The sequence below is a fragment of the Paramisgurnus dabryanus genome, chromosome 10 (genome assembly GCF_030506205.2).
Source record: "Paramisgurnus dabryanus chromosome 10, PD_genome_1.1, whole genome shotgun sequence".
NCBI classification, from domain to species: Eukaryota; Metazoa; Chordata; class Actinopteri; order Cypriniformes; family Cobitidae; genus Paramisgurnus; species Paramisgurnus dabryanus.
The window spans coordinates 15,701,323-15,725,511 of NC_133346.1; the positions used below are offsets into that span (position 1 = coordinate 15,701,323).

Below are 24,189 nucleotides of genomic sequence, written 5' to 3' on the forward strand. Positions count from 1 at the left end.
AGTCCACGACCTTCAAGTCCAAAAAAAGTGCGTCCATCCTTCATAAAATAAATCCAAACGGCTCCAGGATGATAAACAAAGATCTTCTGAGGGTAATCTGCGGGGTGTTGTTGTAGAAATATCCATATTTAAAACTTTATTAACGAAAATAAATACCTTCCGGTAGCGCCGCCATCTTAGTATTCAGGAGAGAGTATTAGCGTAGTGTACGCACTTTTCTTAGTGACGTATGACAAATTCGGAGGGCGGGGGCACAGAGCAGCAGCAGAGTAGCCTCCGTAGGCTGGGTAAGCTCTCATCCTGAATGCGGATGGGACTAAGATGGCGGCGCTAAAGAAGGGTATTTATATACCTTTGTTTATAATCCTGGAGCCGTTTGGATTTAATTTGTGAAGGATGGACGCACTTTTTTTGGACTTGAAGGTTGTGGACTATGGGTGGACCCCGTAACATTACATTTAATCAACTGAAAGATCTAAAACATTTTCTAAAATATCCGAAAATGTGTTTGTCTGAAAAACGATGGACATATGTAACTCGGACAGCTTGGGGGTGAGTAAATCATGGGTTTAATATCATTTTTGACCGGACTATCCCTTTCAGACTACGTTTTCACGTGGGCGGCTATTTTTATAAACGGACATTTCAACCTTTCCGGTTTCAAAAATAACTTTGTGCACACATGTCAGTTTCAGAAAAGTGTTCATTGATACGTACCTGTGTATATGCCATCAAGAGCATGCCAAACCTCTAGGTCATACATGGGCAATATACGGCCCGGGGGCCGGATGCGGCCCGCATAGTCCTTCAATCCGGCCCTCGCGATGCACTCGCAATTTCGATGAAACTGTCATGATTGCAGTGTTTCCAGTGTTTCCATACATTGATTTATCAGTGACAGAATCAACACTGGCTGCCACATAGATTTTTCTTGATTCCCATTTACACTTTTTTACCATTTTAAAACATCTTAATTCATTGCAGCCAGCGCTCAGCGTGCCTCCTCCTCTCTCTTTCTCTCTCTCTCTCTCTCTTTACGTGCAGCGCCTCAAAAGCGCGCGCCCCTCCCCTCTCTCATGTTGCATGCAGTGCGCAGCTCTCTCACATAACAGTGAAAAGTATTTTAACTCCACGTTCCTGCGTGTACTTTCTTTTTCGCGTTAACGTCAACAGTCACGGATGTTATAACAGAGAAGACGGCTGATCATATTCATCATGACTTAACGAAAGGTTAGCATTAGTGTTTCCCACAAATACCCGTTCTGGTGTGAGTCTGTGTCCGAGCTCTCTCCCTACCTATGATGCGGTATGCCCGTGCACATGTTCTGTAGTAACAGCAACCGTGTATTCTCTCATATTTTTGAATTTGCAACAAATTGTCTGCGATATACAATAAAACTACCACTCGTATTTAAAATAAAAAAGCCCTCATAACACAACAACACTGATGAGAAGAGCAACATTAGTACAGCCTCAATGTAAATGTATGATGATTTTTTTCAGACGATGTCGCGTTTTTAGCAGCAGTTAAAGAAAGTGCTGGTTTGATTAAACAAAAAGAGTTACTGTGTCCTGTTTAGTCACTATTTTATAGACAACAGAACAGATAATATGTCAAAAAAATAGCATTCAGTTGTGTTAAAGTGCAGTATAATTTGACAAATCAAAGAGACTGTGGCGGTGATGACGTCACACACCGATTAGCATATATGTGACATCATTGCGTCGTGTTTTACTCTTTGAAAGAGTAAAACACGACGCAATGATGTCACATATATGCTAATCAGTGTGTGACGTCATCACCGCCACAGTCTCTTAAAATCCTGTGGGAAACACTGTGGTTGTCAATATAAAATAAAATATAAAAGAAATAATAATAATAATAATAATAAATCGTGAGTGTGTGTGTGTGTGTGTGTGTGTGTGTGTGTGTGTGTGTGTGTGTGTGTGTGTGTGTGTGTGTGTGTGTGTGTGTGTTGCTGTAGTATGAATGACAGTCCCTTACGAAAATTAACCATGGTTTTATTGTGGTAAAAGTGTAGTAACCATGGTTTTTTGGTCAATTGATTACTATGAGCAAAACCATGGTTTTACTACACTAACCATGGTTTAACTATGGTATTTGAAAACCATGGTTGTCAAAACCATGGTTATTTTGTGGTAACCATGGTTTTACTACAGTAACCATGGTTTTTTGGTCTTAACTGTAGTAAAACCATGGTTAATTTTCGTAAGGACAATATGCAGGGTAGGAAATGAATCCTTGAAATGTAATCCAGTTATTGTAATGTTAGAGTAGCCTAGGTCAGACAGGCCTAGCAAAAATAAATATCAGGCCTTGAAATAGGCTGTCAAAGTAACTGTAGAGTAGCCTTAATTAATAAATTTTTCCCATTTAGTCATGTAACTATGTCTAATTGCAGTTTTCCCAAGTGTGGCCCTCCGCTAACTTTGCCAAAGTAAATGTGGCCCTCAGGCTAAAACTGTTGCCCACCCCTGCTCTAGGTGGTGGTGTAAAGGGAAGCTCAGCCCACATAAGCCAATCAAAATCTTGAAAAACGGCAATGAATCACTTCCTGTTCCTATTTTGAACAAGTTCACACTTTTGTGAGAGCTCTGGCGCATACTATGACGTTGGTTACCTAAACATTTGTTTGTCTCAGTTTACATGCAACCGTGCAATCGAAGATTTCCAAAATCTCCACTCTGGTCGGAGTTTTTTGAAAGAATCAGTTTTAGAAAGAGGCGAGTTCTCAATTTGCGTGTAAACGAAGGGCAATGTCTCAGTTATTCAAAATAACCATGTACGTGTAAACAGGGCCTAAATTGGGGTTGGAACTGAAATCTTTAGGACAGGTAGCCTCAAGGAACAACCTTGGAGACCCATGGACTGCATCCCACTTGCCTACTACTGTAGTTGGAGACCCACGCACTAAACAATGTGCCAAAAAGTGCTACAGTGTTTACATGTTTAATATATATTTTATAGAAATGAAGAATAGTAAAAAATGTGCACAAGGTTATTTAAAAAAAACAAAAACATCCAAATACAATTTGAATTTGAATGTATGCACATTTTCTATCAGATCCCAAGAACTAATGGCTCAGAGTAATGTTGATGTATCTCACGGTAAACAGCTTAACATCCAGCTGAGTTTCTAATCAAGTCTAATGAGCTCACACTTAAACTCATAATTTGGTTAATAACACAATCTTTCCATCCCACTGCATTTTACAATTTATGCATAATTTGGTTTTGCTACTGGTTGATTGTGGTGGAACATTTAAATCCAAGAAACCGAGCAAATCATGCATGCGGCAATCAAATCATAAATACCACTGAAAAGCCCGTGCAGAATTTTCAAATTAGGACATTTCTTGGAAAGTTTTCATTGTGCCTCCAGCATAGACTTTTGCTTCGGATGAAAGTGGTGCTCTGCCATGTTGTAATTCTTTCGGTAGGCCCACCATCTTTTAGCACCCTACATCCCTGTAAATGTTAATTTAAAGTATTCGCTTGTAACATGAAGGTGAAGCTTTCCAGTTCGGCACTTCCACTCTTCAATAGTTGAAGATCACTGAAGCGTTCATCCATTGTCCTGCATTCGTTTTGCACTCAGCCCACACTCATCATGCCCTTTAAGGCTTTTTAAATAAATATCTACAGTAATCTTCCAAACAGCACATGCTGGTCTTCGGTCCATGTCCCAGGGGTTCGCGTATGGAGTTAATAGTAATGCTCACCTTGAAATGTCATATTTATGAAGAGGCAACATGGCCGCCCCTGCTGCTGTTCCAGCTGTTCCCCCGAGGCCTTTCGGTAACCCCCGCCACGTGGATTTGTTAAGAGAGTGTTTTCGACACGTTTTCCTCTGTAAGTGTTCCTTTAAGAATTTATGTGACTGCGGGGGTTCGCGTGCGATGGGCACCGTTGCCGTTTTTAGCGTTGTTTATTCGCAGCTGGATCGAAAGGCTGCACATTCTCAGATGTGCCGTCAGCGAGTTTATACCGCACCGACTTTAATTTGTTAAATTTGCCAGAGCCTCACAACCAAGGGGCTAGGGTAAGAAATTATAAATATTAAAATAGAAATTTGGTGCTGCAATATTAAATCATGGGGGAGGGAGAGTCGCAGGCCTTATTAAAAGATAATGTGTGCTGGGGGAAGAGAAAATCATATCATTTTTCCAGTACTGTGAATCCGGTTTTGTTACTCTCACTGTACGTTTAAGGATAAAGAGATCTGATGAAATGCCAAGTGTTACGTGCAAAACACTTCAAAATAAAGCTGTTGCATCAGTGATGCCATAAAAGTACCATTTTTGGGACCATTCAGTTAAAGGTTCCTAACTGAATCGTTTCTTTATTACTTTTTATAGTCTAAAGAACCTTTTCCTGAATAAAATGGGTGCGAAGGATGTCAAAACAAAATGTCTAGCTGTAATGATGCTTACAGTTTTAATTGTGCATATTAGATTAAGAACCATTCAAAAGCTTTTTCAAATGCTCGAGTCAGAAGTGTCATGCCGTAACACGTAATTTGCGTAATTTTATCTCCTTAAGTGTAAAAATTATTCTTCGTTCTCAGTAAGAGATTAGGAGGCTCCGCACAGTGTCACTGTGCTTTGCCCCAGGATGGCTCTCAACATGGCAACCCCATTGTGCATTGATAAAAATAGAGCTAGGAGGACAGCGGAGGGCTAATTATCACGACACTAAGAGGAAACAACAGTATTTGAACACACACCAATGCAGTTATTCTGGATGACAATGCTAATAATTATTGGTGACAAAGCAACCAGAAGACTTGCCAATAATTGTTTCCAGCACCTTAAGGGTTAAACAGAACTGAAGCTAGATGCACCTGCAGCGAGGTACTTTTTGGAGCTTAACGTTTGATATATCGCTGTCATAAAAATTTTGTGAATTTAATACCACAGCCTTTCACTGTTGGAAATTCAGAAACATGTGCCTGTCAGATACGAGCAGCCCTTCCACATTTCAAATTTCTGCGAGCCGATAAACGCGTGATAGAGATCTGCACACATTTCGCGTTTCATTGTGATTGATCACCGTCGAGAAAGTCGGACGGAGCTTGTGGGTTTTACAGTCCACCTGTAAACACAAACAGAGCCGCGGCGAGTCTATGATGATGTCAATCAAACAGACGGGAGTGCCACTTCCCGGCCGAAGTGGGATTTTCCGAGAGCCGATGGTGTGTATGAATGTCTGAGTTGATCCTGGCTTTGTGTGGCTGATACTTTAATTGCAGACAGCGATTAGGTAGCTCCCGCGACTCAAAGCAGAGCTGGGATTAAATGCGCACGCTGTGGCAGATGCGACGCATGCTGTCAATTATAATATAGCACTCCAAATAGCACTGAGCAGAGAGATAATAAAGAAGTGCAGCTCACAGATAGAGAGAGGAATGAGATGAGTCCCATGTTGTGACTCGGTGTTTCTCAACCTGTTTTTCGCATTTACCCATTTAATGACCGCAAACCAGACATGCGTTTCTTTAAACTCTTCAGCTTTAAAGGAATAGGAACCAAAATATGAAAATTCTCTCATAATGCGCTCACCCTCATGCCATCCCAGATGTTTAGGACTTATTTTCTTTAGTTATACACGAATAAATTTACATTAAAATGCTGTTATCTTTATATACTCAAAATGGCAAAGCTCCAAAAAGCACATGTATTCGTCAGTAAAGCAAACCAAATGACTCGGAGGTGAGAAATTAAGATAATTTTCGTATATTTGGTGGGTTACAACGTACAAGTAGGAATACTACTTAACCAAATGCTCTCGGGACGTATTATATGTTTGTTGTGATCCATATCTACAGTACATTTTTATTCTCAACATGCATAACTGCCATATGGCTGAATGTAACAGACGCTTTAAATGTGATCGGACCGAGAAGAGATGAGCAGATAGGAGAGGACTTACGTTTGCCTTTGCTCGGTTGTTGTCAACCATCTGTTCCTAATAGCTCGGCTGATATTGTGCTAGCGATACCATGGATGTGGGTTCAAGCCCCTGGCATCACACATATTGATTTATAGTTTGAATGCGCTGCACTGTAAGTGTGTCTGGCAAATGTTGTCTTGAAAGGTAACACGGCATGATAAACTGTTAGCTGGTTAAAATAGTTGTTACTAACTGCACCTTCTGCCTGTGTCTTTATCTCTCTCTCTTACAGATCCTAATGCCCTGGAGCAACGTGGGCCAGATCACGCTCTGATTGGTGGAGTAGTCGCAGTCGTCGTTTTTGTTACTCTGTGCTTAATTATTGTATTGGGACGCTACCTGGCACGACATAAAGGTGAGTTTTTCCTTGTGAATTTACATATTTGTTTTAAAAAGTGTTGGGGATGGGAATAGAGAATATAGAGAAATACTGATTTTGATATCACGCTCATGAATATTAATTAAGTTGGGCAAACAAATGATTTTTACAGTTTTTATAATTTCATAAAAGTGGTCCAGAAATCTCACAACTGTAGAAACCTGGAAAAGCATGCAGTGTAGGGACAAAATTAGACATATGCATCTGTCTGTGAAAATCCATCTAAAATCATTTTTTGTGATTACGGTTTTCTACATAAAATCATCCTACAGTGTCAGAAAAAAAGGTATTGTACCCTTTCCGTCACTGGGGTGGTCCCCTAAAGTTCCATTTTGTACCGGTGTACAGGTGAACTAAACATAATACAACGTTGCACATTTTGGGGTAGATTACTGAACCTTAAAGGGACACTCCACTTTTTTCAGATAGGCTCATTTTACAGCTCCCCTAGAGTTAAACATTAGATTTTTACTGTTTTGGAATCCATTCAGCCGATCCCCGGGTGTGGCGCTACCACTTTAAGCATACCTTAGCACAATCCATTGAATCAGATTAGACCATTAGCATTGTGCCAAAAAATAACCAAAGAGTTCTTTGAAAGAATTTTTCCTATTTAAAACTTGACTCTTCTGTAGTTACATCGTGTACTAAGACTGACAGAAAATTAAAAGTTGCGATTTTCTAGGCCGATATGGCTAGGAACTATATTCTCATTCTGGCATAATAATCAAAGACTTTGCTGATGTAACATGGCTGCAGCAGGCGCAATGATATTACGCAGTGCCCGAAAATAGTCCCCTGCTATTGAAAGTAACCAAGGGAACTATTTTCGAGCGCTGCGTAATATCACTGCGCCTCCTGCAGCCATGGTACAGGAGCAAGGTCCTGGATTATTATGCCAGAATGACAATACAGTTCCTAGCCATATCGGCCTAAACCGCAACTACAGAAGAGTCAAGTTTTAAATAGGAAAAATATCAAAACTCATTGGTTATTTTTTAGCATGATGCTAATGGTCTAATCTGATTCAATGGATTGTGCTAAGCTATGCTAAAAGTGATACCGCCAGACCCAGAGTTTAGATGAATGGATTCCAAAACGGTAAAAATCAAATGTTTAACTCTTAAGGGAGCTGGAAAATTAGCATATTTTCAAAAAAGTGGAGTGTCCCTTTAAGGATCTATTATATACCTTTAAAGGGACCGTCAACTGTTTTGTACCCCTAAAATTTAATTGGTACAAAATTGTTCCTTAAGACACTAAGGTATAGTATTGTACCCCAAAACAACATTTCAATGTGTTGTATACCTATAAAAGGTACAAAAATGGACCATCCCAGTGACAGAAAAGGTACAGTTTTGTACCTTTTTATACCTTTTTTCTGACAGTGTACATAATGTAAAGAACACTCTGTAAAAAATTACCTTGATATCTTTAATAATGACTGTGTAAGGTCACGTCAAAGATTGAAACTTTGAGACTTTCAGAGAGTTTATGAGACTTTAGTTTGGATTTTATAGACAGATTATGTCAACTTTATGCAATATGTACCAGTGGCGGCCGGTGACTTCTTTTTTTGAAGCACACGATGCGAAGTTCGTCACAACATGTATGTAGCTTGTCATGTGTGTGGTTCGTCATTTCAAAATATGTGTTCTGCACTTTGAGAGATCGTGTGTGCATCACGTGTCTGCCAAAATAAGTGCCTGCTGCCTTGAACTTGAAAAGAGACGCTCGCGTTTGCCAGATACTCACATAATCTCATGCATAATCAGAGTTTACTGTTAAGGGAGTGTGTTGCGTGTATTTAGGGAACGTGAGCGTCTCTTTTATCATAAACAGCCCCTTATTTTGACAAAACACGTGATGCACACAGGATCTCTCCACACGCAGGACACATATTTTGGAAAAGGAAACCACACACGTGACAATCCGAACACTTATTTTGAATTAGCGCATCCTCGGAAGAGCAGTCACGAGCCGCCACTGATTATGTACGCTTTCATCATCAATAAACATAGTTCTAGAAACATTTGAACTCATATCTCACTTCAAATAAAAACTAATATTACTATCTCTATATCGTCTGTTTTTCCCCCACGTTTACTGTATAGCTGATTTGCAACGATGCCAAATAATGAAAAGCCCTATAGAATCGCTTTCAATAATACTCGCCATAGTGATTATCCAAAACAGACTTGACATTTTAAAGTTTCTGTGACCTTGTAAAAACGAATGAAATTCTCCGGCGCTGGGAGCACGTAAATTGAAATCGTAAAGTTTCAGTGACATTTGCAGAGTCATGTTGGTTTTTAATCGGAGGTCTTGCGTGTTATTTCAGGCACGTATTTGACAAACGAGGCCAAAGGAGCGGATGACGCCCCGGACGCGGACACGGCCATCATCAATGCAGACGGCAACCATGCGCACGCAGAGGAAAAGAAAGAGTATTTCATTTAGACTGCGGGCCGTACTTCATTCCTTTCCTCCTATCGTCCCTTCACTCGTTCCTCCAGGCATTGTGTAGGAACGTCCTCAGACAGCAGTGGATTATTTTTTTTCCTTTCGTTTTTTTATTTTTCAGTTCGGTTTTGCCTTCAATAACAGCTCTTCGATTTCACCTGCTACTTAATTGTAACTTATTTGCAAATGAGCGACTTATTTGCTGAAGATGTCACCTTTTGTAACCATTATATAGCTGTAACACACCCCAGGATAGTCCAGAAATCTCCAAATATGAAAAAGAGAAATGATCTGCAGCTATTTTTCAGTAAGGACTCACCTCCATTATTTCACAGTGCCTAAATATACAGACGTCCTTTAAGTTTAATCAATGCCTTCATGTTTGTCAGTAGCCTGGTTGCTTACTTTGTATCTTCAGCGTTATGATTTTAATAATGTTCTGTGCTCTGTTATTGCTTTTATTTTTTGAATATGTTTGACTTTTTATTTGGTTGAGATTCATGCCGAATTCATTTATTGTGATGTTTCTCCAAAAAAAAAAAAAAAAGATGTACAGTAGTCAAAATATACTGAGACTTGAAATAAGGGAGGTTCCCTTTTTATTCTGCAGATTTTTAGGTGTTAATAATGTTATCGGTACGTAGAGATGCTCCATTCTCCAAATTACCATTACATGATGTGAAACTGACCAACTCGCACTAAATCAGTATTTTGTACTTGAAATGTAGATATTGGTAAGTAAAAGAATAGTTCCAGAGAAGGTCTTAGTGAATTTCACCCTTGTATTTTAGGTTAACCAACCCTAGTCACCAAATAAACTTTATAGTGGGTTAGTGAATCAGCAAACAGGTAGGCCGGAAAGAACACACCCCCTCTATTCTTTAATTGGTTCATATTCCTGCACTGATTGGCCTTGGAGCGTTGTCATGGCAACAGATCCACGGCTGTGTGATGAAGGGATGGGAATCGTACTATATGCCATCTTTTCTACTGTTTACACAAACGTTGTGCCGAAGATTCTCATAACACCAGAGGAAAAGTAAAACATTAACAAATTTATTAAAAAGCGCAACTGTATTTCAGTGCCGTTAAACCTTCATCACTATGATCAATAAAGTTATTTACAAATTAAAGCAAAAAGTGTCGCCCACCTGCTCACCTTTCCACTGGTTTTCGGCCAAACAATAAACAAGCACAAGATAACTAACGGTATGAACGAGGTCCGAACACTTCGAGTTTTCCTAAAAAAAAAAAATATTTTGCCCAAACCATACCTATACCTTGATGTACTACGGTCAATGAAATTGCAAATTCTGTTGATAAATGGTTGGAGCGTTTCTGAAATTGCGGTATCTTTTCTGTTCTTAACGTTGATTTCTACAACGAATAGCCAACCTTGCTAAGGCTGTATGATATATCTGCTAAATGTGGTAACTAGTGAAAATTGTTGTTAGACTTTGGGATCCCTAATACCATCAAGTTTGTATATTAGCTGATTTAAATATTGGTGGGGAATTTTTTTTCATCTTATATCGTCGATTTTTAACTTCATAATTTTTTCTTTCAGCTCAAGGCATGTATATACTGTATAAGTATCACATTTTGGTAAAAAAAGCATTTTTTTTTGGGAAAGATTTTTTGTTTTACTCACAATGTAAATTATTTCATTTTGCTTATCGAAAGCCACAGTGAGTACAAAGCATTCATGAGTATGCGCATTTGTTGAATGGGAGAATTTTAGCATTAAAAGTTGATTTTCTGTAAATGATGAAGATTAGCGTTCATGGCTACCAGCATTACTGTCTGTATAAGTTGTTGTTTTATGTCATTTTCACATAGACGGATATCACTGACGCTTTTAAAAACCAATAGCTCAAGCTTTAAATTTTCAAAGTAGACTATCCAAAATGTTTTTTTATATATATATATTGTTTATCCATAATAAACCACAATAACATATCACTTCCATATACAACTATCTTATATCTTAACTCAACTGTAATTGTCTTATATCCCTACTTTTTGTGACTATATTAATTGGTAGAATGGTTGGGTTCACTGGGCTGTGTTTTAACTAGATAATGTTAATGCTACAACAATAAAAATCTGTTCACACTATAAAATTGATCAACATTAGCCTTATGAAATGAAACGCAATTGCTTACAGTACACTACTGTAAAGATTACCCTGAATTTATTAGTGTTTTTTCTCCTTTTCTGTCTTTCTCAGTGTACAATAGACTGGCTCAATACCATGTGTCTGCATAATGACTGCTAACAATTTTTACCAATCTCTGATGGTGATACTGACCTATTGCTGCCTTTTGTGGTCAGTAAATCACATGCTATTATCAAAACAATATATATATCCAACTGCTCCGATTTTGAATGGTTACAGTTACATGCTCAACATTTCCAACAATGAATAAATCAGCTTCTTTTATCACCACGATTGCCTTTGTGTTTGAGCTACATGTTGTATGTCAGTCCAGCGCTTGTGCTTTAGTGAGCACTCATGTCTCATTGAAGACTTTGGTCATCTAATCCCTCTTCTTTTATACATTGCATGACATATTTTCACCTATTTTTTTAGATATTTCATTCACTTTTTTATTGCAACGAAATGTATTTTCCGTTCTATGCTTTTTCAGCTAGTTATTTAGACAGTGTTCATACGTAGCTATGCGCAATACTACAGTAAATAGAGAGTTGCATGTCTCCCCCTATATTCAGACAAATTATGAACTAAGTTTAACGTTAACGTTTTCAAACGTAAACGGGAACATTTTTATGCATTTTGGCTGTTCGTTTACACAACACAACATTTTAGGGTCCTGAAAACTATTGAAACATAAATCTGTGATAACGGTGACGTCATGCTCGTGTTTATTCAGTTTATAGGCAAAAAGTTTACAAAATGTTGCCGATTTATAGTCACAGGTCACTAATAAACTTATTTAAACATTCATCTAAACCAAACAACTGGATGCATTTGCAGACTTGATTGTTCATATCTATCGCTTTGTATGTGCGCAGGTGTGTATTTCCAGCCTGATCTCGCGAGAATTCATACATATTTTACCCGTTGGCTAATTCTTATGAATTCATACAAAGTTAATCATACAAAAATGTACAAAAACGTACGATTCTTATGAAAAAACAACAACGAAACCAAACCCCCATCGTCACCCAACGTCACAGGGTCCATGGCAAATCGCACAAAAACTTGTAAATGTGGTCATATGAATTAATACAAATTTGCCAACTCGTAAAACTCAAGATAGTGTTAGTATTTCTTAACAAGGTAACATCACCGTCTGCAGGCCTGGCACACGTAATACACCATATTTAGTCGTCTTTGCGGATCCGTGTAAGCGCGGATCTTCTTGACAGCGTTGTATGTGTATTTAAAATTTTCCAAGAACATGAAGGAAAACATTTTATTTTCATTACATTTTTGTAGTGTAAACATTGGCTAATTCTTAAAGTATTATGTTTGGTCCTACACAATTTTGAATGTTTTTTTCATTGTAAAAAAAGAAAGTTGGATTTACTTAATGGAAAACACTACCGTTTTAACACATTCAAAGCGCGTTTGAATGTGTTAACATTTAGCCTATGGCAGAAGAGCACTTAGTTTGCAGCACTTCGACTTCGGAGCGCAGTAACATCATCAACCCTGACCACTCTTACTTCGCCCGAGGTCTAGTTCTCATTTTTATCCGGTTAAAAAAATCGCTTTGTTTTGTTTTGTGCCACCATACTTACTCGTGTAACTACTCATGTAACAGTCTTTAAATAGGGAAAACATGGAAGTGTTTGGTGGCTTCTAAATTCATCCCTGTTTGGATCCTAAGGAATGAATGGGGCTAGGCTAAACGCTAACACATTCACAACGCGCTGTACCAAGATTAAGTGCACGCATTGAAAAAAGATAGGTATGAATTAATTTGTCTTAGTTGAGGTAAGAACATAGTAAAATATTGAACAACATTTGTTTTTTCTTTAAAAATCAATTTTAAAGGTATTACGAACTAAATAATTTTCTTAAAGTGAATCATAATTTCACTTTTTACAGAGAAATTGCATAGCTGCAAAATGTTTCAGTCAACATAAAACCAAATGGTGCATTTACTGTATACGCATCATTTCCCATTTTTAAACGGAACGTTACAGGACCAAAATGTGTTAATGATCAGCCCTATAAATGCCTACCCTGTAATTTACATATTTTATCCTCTGGTATATTTACTGTAAGTACTGTATATGTAGAAAGTCCACAAAATCATTCAAATTACATATTTTTTTATCAACTGCAAATGTTTTGGGTTCAACATTCATCATACAATATAGGCTGTACAAGAATTTTTGTGTGAACCTTAAGCAAGGAGACTTTTCAACAAACTATCCTGTTTGTAAGACACAGCAGGAATTGTAACAGTGTAAATTAAAAACAGTAAAAAACTGTACGTTTATCCCAAACACTGACTGCATTTTATCACATCTCAGGTATAAATCTGTTTTTCTCTCTATGACAACACATAAAAGTACCTTACAACTGTTCATTTCTCTTCTGCATCTCTGTAATATTCACAAGATCTCATTTAACGCTTTAAGTGTTAAGAATCTTTCAAGCATTTATTCCTGTTCAAGTATTTGTATTAAAAATATCACACATCTTTGATATACCAACCCTAGACAAACACGCAAAGCTGTTCAGTTACTCTAATTTTAATACTATAACTGTGAATCTGTTGTCAACTTTGGATTTGAAAAATCTGCACACTAATTTAGCATGTTATGTGTTACACTGAAAGGGCAGCTGTCATAGTGAGGACAACCTACATGTAGGTCAAGATCAAACAGTCTCTAATTCCCCAGTCTTTCACATGGCCTTGCTGGAATTAGCACCTGCACCACCGACACAGCACCATGCACTGTTCTAGAAACTTTAAAAAAAACTTTAACGAGAAAAAATGCTACTTAAATTTCACTCGAGCACGCCATGTTCTTCTCGCATCTCAAAAACATTAAGAGTGCCAGTAAAACAGATGTAGTGGATAGCTTATCGCGCTCCGGTAGAATCAAGTACCCGGTTTAAAGCGAAACGTCCTCCCTCGCTTTGGGCTTCAGAATAGGAAGGGGTTTGTGCTTCTTGTAGCAAGCTGAATTGAAAACGCCATTAGGTTTATTTTCCTTATTTTGTGTTCCTTGGTGTATTCATTTGGATTTTAAGCCTAATTCACATGTATGGAATGAAATTGTTAAATAAATAAATACCAAAATGTCCTGGCTGTTTTTCTTACTGTAAATAACAGAATTCTGGGTGGTTTATATTTCACGTCTAAATCACGCTCAGCTTTCCTCCTTCTTATCAATGCGCTTTCAGACACGGCATTCTGAAAAGTTGAAGTATAATTCAACTTGGTGCAAAGCCAACGCACTTGGGAAAAAAGATTGTGTCGATCTCTATTTGAGCGTACATTAAAAATAACATTTGTGCGTGCAAAAGATGTGAAATGTGAACCACCCCTTAAGATGAATTACCTACGTTTGTTTCTACCTGTCCTGTATGGTAAAAAGTGAAAGTTGGATCCACTTAAAGTCGCCATAAAAATAAAATGAAAAACTGAGGTATTCTTTTTACAAATGGCTTATCTGTGAGCTTCATTATTTTCTAAAACTTCATGTGCCCTCATAATCTTTTCAAAAACGCAAATCCCCCTCCCCCCCAAAAAAATCTCTCTTTACTTCCAGGCAATCCATACTTCAGTTTCATGGCGACTTTATAAAAAAATTTCAATTATTAAAATGCATATGGTAGCCACCACAGGACAAATATGTCGTCTGCGACAACATAGGGACGAAACGTGCTCTGTACCGTAGAAACATGATGGTGACTTCCATGTAAACAGCAAAAAAATGATTTTCAAGAAAAAATAATAGTATTTTTGTCTTGTTTTCAGTAAAAATATCTAAAAATTCTTAAAGGTGTAGCGGAGGATTTTCTCGAATTTTAGAAAAGAAATTCCTTCTACACTTTTTAAAAAAATGCAACTGCGTAACACTCCTGATTGACAACTAGGAGGACCAATAGTCTTGATGATCCACCCGGAAAAAGAAAATCCTCCGCAATACTTTAAGATGCTTTTTCTTGATGAGCAAAATGACCCGAGAAAAGTCGTCTAGTTTTAGGCAAAAAATATCAAATTTACAATCAAAAAAATAAACATATTTCAAAAAGCAATTTTTCTAAAACTTTTCCTGAATTTAGGGTTTAAGAAAAATGTTCAAGATGTTTTTGCATACCCCATTGGCTGATTTTTTGCTTGTTTTATTCAAAAAATCACTTAAATTTAATATTTTTGGTACAAAATCTACACTTATTTTCTTGGTTCGTTTTGCTCATCAAGAAAAAGCATCTTAATTTAAGATTTTTTTATATTTTTACTAAAACAAGACAAAAATACTAAGAACTTTTTTCTTGAAAAGCATTTCTTGCAGTGTAAGTGAACCTCACTGCAAAAAAATGAATTTTACTATTTTTGTCTTGTTTTAAGTAAAAATATTTAAAAATTCTTAAATTAAGATGTATTTTCTTGATGAGCAAAATGACCTAGGAAAAAAGTTTAGTTTTTAGACTCAAAAAATTACTTTAAGTTAATTAGTGCTTAAAACAAGTCTAAAAACTAGACTTTATAATTTTCTGTGGTCATTTTGCTCATCAAGAGAATACATCTTAATTTTAAAAAATTGTAGATATTTTTACTGAAAACAAGACAAAAATACTAAGTAAGAAAGTACTTTTTGCAGTGCTGCGGTGTATGTAGATAAAAATGTCTCATTCCTAGGTAATAAAAACAACGCAGTTCATTTTGTAAGGTCTTTATACACCAACAGTGTTGGGGCTAGTTACTCAAAAAAGTAATATACTACGTATTACATATTACTCTAAAAAATAGTAATGCCTTACTTTACTTTATTACTCCCTGGAGAAAGTAACTAGTTATATTACTAGTTATATTACTAGTTACATTTTTTTCTGGACAAGAATGTTTATTTGGGCAAGCCACGGCCAAGAAAATGCTGGGTTCCTTACCCGCTACCGGATGTGGGGCACAGTGTTCGGAGAAACATTAAAGAGTGTGCACTTCACCGTCAAGTTATTTTCCTTCCGTTGAACATAATAAAATATGACTGAATCTCCACCCGTCGAAACTAGCTTTCTGTTGCTGGGAACCTTCCTCTGAAAAAGAGCTTGCCGTTGTTGACGCTTCCATTTACCCGATCTGTCTTTGAGTGTGTCGCTGCCGCTCTGTGCTGCTGGCTACCGGGTGTCGACCAATCGGTGATGGTAAATGATACCTCGTGCCAAACTTAGACCAATCACTGTTCCATTCACGCCCTCCTCCCCTTCCCTTTTGTTCTCTGTGTTTTGTGCCTTGTGTGATGAAGGTGCTACTGGCGAATGTAACTTAAGTAACTAGCTCGGGAAAACTGTAATAATATTACCATTTTCAGACGGGTAATGCCTTACACTACTAGTTACTGAAAAAAGTAATATTATTACAGTAACTAGTTACTTTGTAACTAGTTACACCCAACACTGTACACCAATGATAATATAGTTATGTATATTATATTGAATTTCTTTCAAAAGATAATTTTAAAATGTACAATTCCTTTAAAAAAAATTTTAAAGGTTTTAAAATACCTTTAAAATATTTAAGTTTTTAATTGAAAAGCTTAAGATTAAAAACTTTTTAAAATTACTTCAATGGGTAAAATGTAAGCTTTTTCACTTAAATTGGAACATTTTTATTTCTCAGGTGATCCAACTTTCACTTTTTACAGTGTCTTTAAGCCTTTCCTATTAAAGCAATACAAAACTTTTGTTATTGTATGCCTGTGTATATGATGGGTTTTTTTTACAGATTGCTTTTGAGAAATCGGGCAAAAATGTATTTCCAAATTGACTGATTAATCTTAAACCAGTTTGTAAAATGTTTTGGATTGCAATGTAATGCAGATACGGCTGCTACCGTGGAGACAGATACACACTATGAAAGATGAAGCATGCAGAAGACCCCTGAGGCGATGTGAGACAGCAGCCCTCAGGGCAAAAAAGTACCATCATTGTGAAATCACCACAGGGGTTTTAACTCACACACACACACATACAGTACAAACACTGTCAAAAGCACCACAAAACCATTTCTTCCATTTCAAAAACTGCATCATAGTTCAACTTTGTCTGTTATGACCAGACAGATATGAAGGATGACACAGTATAACAATAGAAAAACATGTGTCAACTTTAATGGGGTTTTTTTGCTTCTTGTTTGGCTTTAATAGCTAGTGCTACCTTGGATTTGATGATTTAACCATGAGCATATTGTTTGTGGATCTGAACAACTATAAATGCACCAATGAGACATCACAAAAATCAATAGTGCAACTATTAACATTCCCATTGCAGTACAAATTAAGCTCTTATTGGAAATATGTGTGCCTTGCAAATGTATCAAAAGTACAACCAAAGATTACAAAATAAACTACTGCAATAAAACACTTGTCTGTAATAACCTTGTCTGTACATGATCATGACTATATAAAGACACCCAGATGAATTATAATGCTGATGCATAACCTTAAATGTATCTGTTCAGTGTCATCATTATAGGCTTCCAGCGCAGATACAGTACGACACACATTTTAAGACGGAAAAATGTCAAAACAAAACCAGAAGCAATTCTGCTTCGAACTGCGATCGAACTGAACTTGTTTTGAACCCAGAACGTTACTTTAGTAAGCACCAGTTACCAGAATGAGAATCACGTCTATTAATTAAACTAAAATGAACTCGATTAGTTAAAGTAATTGTCATAAGGGAGAATCCAGCGAGTGATCAGAATGTCATGAAGTCCCTTGAAATCAATAAAGTGGAATTAAAACCCAGCTGAATGCAACTGTGATAAAAGGTTCAGTTTCTTATAAATAAGGCTCTTTCCCAAGTCATTTTCCAAAGCAGATAGGCTCTAAACTCAACGTGTTCATCCCCATCCTGAAAACGTCAGAGCTGAATGTGTTTTGTGTCGGGTGTAAAAGAGAAATAAATGATATATGCTGTTTGAGGTATGAGACTTTCACCTTTCTTATCAATCATTCGCTGGACATGTGACCTTCACCGCTGGTATTTTAGAGTGATGGGAATGCCATCCACATCCTGAAACCTTTTAAAGGGATTTTAGGCACCTACAATCTTTCAGTGGTTTGGAGCTCATGCCCTCTGACAGCAACACTGCAAAAAATCCTTTTCCGCATTTTTGCTTTGAAACGATAAATTTACTTTAGAAAAAAAATGCATACATTTAAATTTTGTTATGCTGTGTATATAGTCAAAAAAATTATTTAAACAACACATCCTCAAAACAGGATGAATGTTCTTGAAAGCAAAACTGTGTAAGACTCTACAGAAAATTGATCTTGAAGTTTATTTGTTTCTGGTTTAGCAAATCGCAATGAAAAATTTCACTTTCTTACTTAGTATTTTTGTCTTGTTTTCCGTACAAATATCTAAAAATTCTTAAATCAAGATACATTTTCTTGATGATCAAATGACCTAAGAAAATAAGTCTAGTTTTAAATAAGTTTGTTTTTCTTAATTCAAGAACTAATTTCCCATCTCATTGGCAGATATTTTTGCTTGTTTTAAGCACTGAAATTGTCTCTGGTTTGTCTAAAAACTAGACTTATTTTCTTAGGTCATTTTGGTCATCAAGAAAATGCATCTTGATTTAAGAATTTTTAGATATTTGTACTAAAACAAGACAAAAATTATAAGAAAGTAATTTTTTGCAGTGTGAGTGAAAAATAGCGTGAAAAATAAATATGGAATAAAACAAATAAAGCTGGTGGTGGTGGCCTTATGTGGCATTCACACCAGATGCGGAAGAGGCAATGCAAAGACGCGAATAGGCATCCTGCGGCGTGGAACACATGGAAGGCGTGACGCATATGGCGCGTTCTGCACAAGGTAAAAAAATCTGAACTTTGGCGGATATACGTGCTGCGTTAACCAATCAGGAGCTTGCTCTAGTAGTGACATGATTACATGGAGCTAGCGGAGTCACAGAAGCCCCTCCCATGACGCAAATTTCCATGTGAATGTCTCAAATGACTAGAATTTCTCGAACATTTTGAGTATACTAGTCTCATTTGCGCAAGCGTCCAACTACATTGGAATAACGCGTTTTTGCTGTCTCTACCGCTGCTGGTGTGAACCATAGACCGTAAAAAAATATGGACGTGGTGTCCGTGACGTCACCCATTGGCTTGTGAAGATCGTTTTTGAAGCTTAAAGTAGGCGTTGCCTGCCGTCGCCATCTTGGCCGCGCGTCACCGTGAATCACTCGCGGAAAACCGAAAATGGATAAAGAGGCGGGACATGGGTGAAGCTGAGGTGAAACCACGCCTGCCTAGCGTGAGTCTAGTGACATCAGTGGCTGTTCAACCCTTAATTATGCAGAAGTTTAAGGCTTTTTCATCGGATGAATAACAAAAAAAATGAATCCCCTTCACAGTTGTCATGAAGGGCAAAATTAGCTATACAGACCAAAAACACTTTTTGTACCAGGCTGTAAACATATTATTTTCTACTGTAAAGTTGGGCATTTTTAACATGGGTGTCTATGGAAATTGACTCACTTTTGGCGCCAGCCTCAAACGGCCAGTCGATGAATTGCAGTTTAAGTCACTTCCGTATTGGCTTCATTAAAGCGATCAGAACGTTGCCCCTCGGCATGAACACACAGTAATTCTACGTACACACCAAACGCGTAGCATCGCGTTGCTTGCTCTAAATTACTTGCAGGAATTACTTGTGTCATGCGAATTTTCCGCTTGATTTGAATATTTTCAACTTGCGCGAAGGCGCGTTTGAGGTGAATAGCACTTGTTTTCGTGCCAATTGCGCAGCCCAATTCACGTCATTTGCATCGCCCCACACGAGGACGCATATGATAGCGTCTTTGCATTGACTTTGTATGTAATCTACTCGCGCAAATTGTTTAACTCGCGTTTGGTGTGTATACCCCATTAGACTTTTGCACAGTATATATACATTGCAAATAAAAAAATTTAATAAACCTCTACACTGTATCACTAATAAATTTGAGATTTAGGCTATTTTGTTACACTGTTTTAAGTACTGTATATAAATCGCCCCACAGTAAGTTTACATTGCAAGTTAACCAAGCAGACATTACATAACAGTTTGTAAACATATGATTTTTCCACACTTGACAACTTTTTTAAATACCAATCGGCATACTTCTACACAACTGCATACTTAAAGAGTAACTAAACCCCTGGTCAAAGCCTGACTTCATCCACTGGCAATATTTGAAAAATGTAAGAAAAGTGGGCAGACCCCAACGGAGATAGAGGGGACGAACTGAGCTCGTACCAAGGTTGTGGTGAGATCATAACAAGGGCGTGGTGAGCTTGAACCTGCTTAGGTAGGATTGTACTGCTTACATCATGCGGTACCGCAACATCCAATAGGAAAATTCAACTGCAGTAGCCACCGTTCAACCTGAAGAGGGCAGCACTCAGACGTTTTTAAACCATATATTGTAGCATTGAAACACTTTATACCCAAATGACAAAAAAGTTACTCAAATCAATGGACAGCACTGATAAATCCCCATTCTTACAGATCATTAACTAAAAAAAGTTGGTTTAGTTACTCTTTAAAGGTTATAATTGTAAGAATTTTGATTGATCCTGACCAAAAGGTCAGCCCTTCCTGGGAACACAGCATGGATGCCCGAGAGTGCAGTGTGTGTGCCCTGTAGGTGCCCGAGGCAGCAAGGACATCAAAAGAGAACTTTTTTGCAACACAACAAGTTTTCCTCCAGGACTCACGGCAGGGGACCAAGACCCCCAAAACACCCCTCTCGGGAACCAGAACTTTATCTCGAATACAGGAGACTCCCTGGAGAGTTACACTTGATTTTCAAACACCACATCTCCATACAACAACAGGATTCAATGTTAATCTGTGACAATAAACAAGTAAACTTAACCTAATGTTGGGAGACAACTCCCTTAGAGATGTTGACCAATCACCCACTGTATGTTTATTAGGCAACACCCCTGAATTTTACAACAACCAATCAGTAGCAAACTCCTATATGCTTTGTCTCTCTGGATATTTAAGGGAATGATGTAAAATGGTTCGGCGGGTCTTTCTGTTCATGGAAATTCACCCCCATGATGCTGTATCTTTGATACAGCATCATGTATTTTATTTTACTTTGAGAAATCTGTAACCAGATATTCATCACTTGCCAGGTATGCATTATTCTCATTTGATTATATTTGTTTTCTCGTATTTGAATTGGAATGTGAATTGGCTTCTGAATTATGTTTTACCTACCTGGTTAATAAATTGTTATATTTGATTTTATTCTGTGTTGCTCGGTAAATGTTGACACTGCAAGTAATATCGTTGTATCCGTAGTTACCGTAAGGACTGAAATCAGGCTAGGATCGGCCCAAACCCAGTTAGATAGTGAATAATACATCAGCTGAGGATTTGTGAGATACAAATAGCAATTGGCGTTAGTTTAAGTGTACTTAGAAGCGTGGAGGCTGTGTTTCCGTTTAGAGTAACATTTCTGATTACTCTAAATAGGGTCAGCCTCAACCTCTGTTTATTTCAATGTTATTCTATTCATTAATCTTGATTAGAAATAATAATTGTAATAATTAAGTGTCACCTCTAAGGGGACTAAATAAAGTATGTTTAAAGTTGAGCACGCAGAAAGCGGCCGCTTAAGCGTATAGTCCAACCTCTGGCAGCGACCAACACTGATTCGCTTACGACCGTTGACCAGTATATTAATTATGAGGCCCATACTAGGATCATGTGCGACTGTGAGAACCGAATGAACGAGTGTAATACCAGAGCTTTATCAGAATAAACAAACAAACATCCATCTAAATTCTGTAAGTTTTAAAAGTAATAATCCGATTTGTAATATAATATAAACTAAATCTTTGTCTTTGGAGTCAGATTAGAGATAAATATACCTAAATTACGTAACGCCAAAACGTCATCTGCAAAGCTCCGGAAAAGACCGAACGCGCTATTAATCCTTCCCATGCGGTTTGGACTTCGCCATTGGGCCAAACGGATGGATGGGGGATATAATTTTCACCCCCTTACATAATGTTAAAGTGCCAAATGGTCCCAACAGCGCTGAACTGTACGGTTCAGTAAAACGTCAACACAAAAGTGCAGTGAACACAAATAAAATATGTAGTAACTGTGCTAACCACTGATTTTTGTAATTCATCCACATTTGGAATTCCACACAGTGTTATTTTGGCCTCATGGCATAGGAAATCACTTACTAAACTGTTATTTGTGGGCAGACCAAAGCTGCCAGTAGGTGGGTATTATGCAGATGTGTGAAATAGTAATGTGTCATGGAAATAACTGCAGGATTACAAAAAAGACGTTCAAGAAAAACACAATACAAGCAGTTCAGAAAAAGTATTTCCTATTATAAACTCGTTAACATGCACTAATTGCTATAACAAACACTACAGGATGGGTCAAGTGAAAGGGGTCATATGATGCAATTTAATTTTCCGTCAGTCTTACTACACGATGTAACTACAGAAGAGTCAAGTTTTAAATAGAAAAAATATCGAAACTCTTTTATTTTTTAGCGCGATGCTAATGGTCTAATCAGATTCAATGGATTATGCTAAGCTATGCTAAAAGTGCTACCGCCAAACCCAGAGATCGGCTGAATGTATCCAAAACTGTAAAAATCAAATGTTTAACTCTAGGGGAGCTGGAAAATGAGCCTATTCAAAAAAAGTGGAGAGTCCCTTTAAACCGCGTTTTTAGCAACGTCATATGACCCCTTTAAAAAAGGATAATACGTGCTCATCAGTTTGTTTTCAATATTTATTGTGTCTGTTGTTGACACAATAAATCGCCTTCTGAGTCTGTTTGGCTTCGTACGATTATTCTGTAACTGTTATCATTTATCCAAGGCACATTAAAGTATAACTACAGGGGCCGCTTACCTCGAGCTCGGCACTGTGCTAAAGTGCCGTATTCAACAGCACAATGGCGATAGAAATCTTTCAATATCTCTCCAATTCACAAGCTGACCCTGCCTGAGTCACCTCCTTCCAACCACAAAGATTTCCACCACCCTATTTTACAATCGACGCTATCAATCAAACCGCATCCTTCTCCAAGGCAGTCTTTACAACACAGACCATTTTTTAACCTCACTAAAATTAAATATGGTGTCAAGAACAACAGAAAGCGACTTTCTGTACTCCAAATATAAATGCATGCCTTGATTTAGTAACCCAGTCATGGGTCTCCGCAATGTGAAAAATGAACTGATGCTCAGTGTATGAAAAGCTGTTGATTGAAACACTTTTTAATGCATATAAAATATCCCTCCGTTGAAATGAAAATACAGAAAACATGCATACAAACACGCTTACGATCAAGGCACAGATAATATTTCAATCGCACAGTGTGCAATACAGTCTATGTGGCCTGCATATATTTTGGCACTGCATGGGAGATGTGGTGTACCTGTCTGACTGTCTCAGCACAGTATGGTAATGTACTCATGTGCATGCCCGAATTTTCATCTCACCGGAGTCTGTGCTTAAAAAAAAGTTCACCTGAAAATAATAATTGAAAATTCTCTTATTATTTACTCATCTAAAAATACAATTTATTGTAACCAGGGGCTGTCAAGTACCAAAAAGACGCAAAAAAAAAAAACTCACCATAACAGTAATAAAAGTTGCTCGTCAACTTTTACGCTGTGCTCCAAATCTTTTGAAGCCACACAAGCTTTGTATAAAGTTTAGTTAAGTTTCTAAGCAGGGATACACTTTGACCTTCTCAAAGCTTGGGTCCTGAATTCAAAACTGGCGTATCGCGTTTGGGTACTAAACACAGAATAAGACATTGGCATTTAAGGTCCCATATTTCCTGATCCCATTTGTCAAACTGTAGTTAGTGTGTAATGTTGATGTTAGCGTATAAATAAAAACTGCAAAAGTATAAATCTCAAAGTTCAAATATATGCCAAGCAATATATTTTCTTTTAAAGCAACACTATGTAATTTCCATGTAAAAATGACTTACAGCTCCCCCATGTGGTTGAAAAGCGCAACAGTGCTGGTATCAGACACTCTTCTGCAGGCAGGGGGAGGGGCGGGTCTGTGTGCTCTACCCTCCACCGCCACTTTCAGAGTGTGCTTGTAGCAGCTAGGAGGCTGCTCAGGTTGCAGCAACAGTACAATTTGTCCAGTTAAA

At 37.6% G+C, this 24,189-nt stretch overlaps 1 protein-coding gene across 4 annotated transcripts in view; it reads left to right on the forward strand.

Annotated features, from left to right (window-relative positions):
* Positions 1 to 12,387, forward strand: part of cadm2a (cell adhesion molecule 2a) — a 679,060-nt gene extending 666,673 nt beyond the window's left edge. For all 4 annotated transcript variants that reach the window (XM_065290674.1, XM_065290677.2, XM_065290676.2 and 1 more), the window contains 2 exons: positions 6,207 to 6,329; positions 8,695 to 12,387. In XM_065290674.1, coding sequence (XP_065146746.1) covers positions 6,207 to 6,329; positions 8,695 to 8,813 — 242 coding nt within the window. In that variant the 3' untranslated portion in view covers positions 8,814 to 12,387. The remainder of the gene's footprint in view (positions 1 to 6,206; positions 6,330 to 8,694) is intronic.
* The last annotated feature ends 11,802 nt before the right edge of the window (positions 12,388 to 24,189 follow it).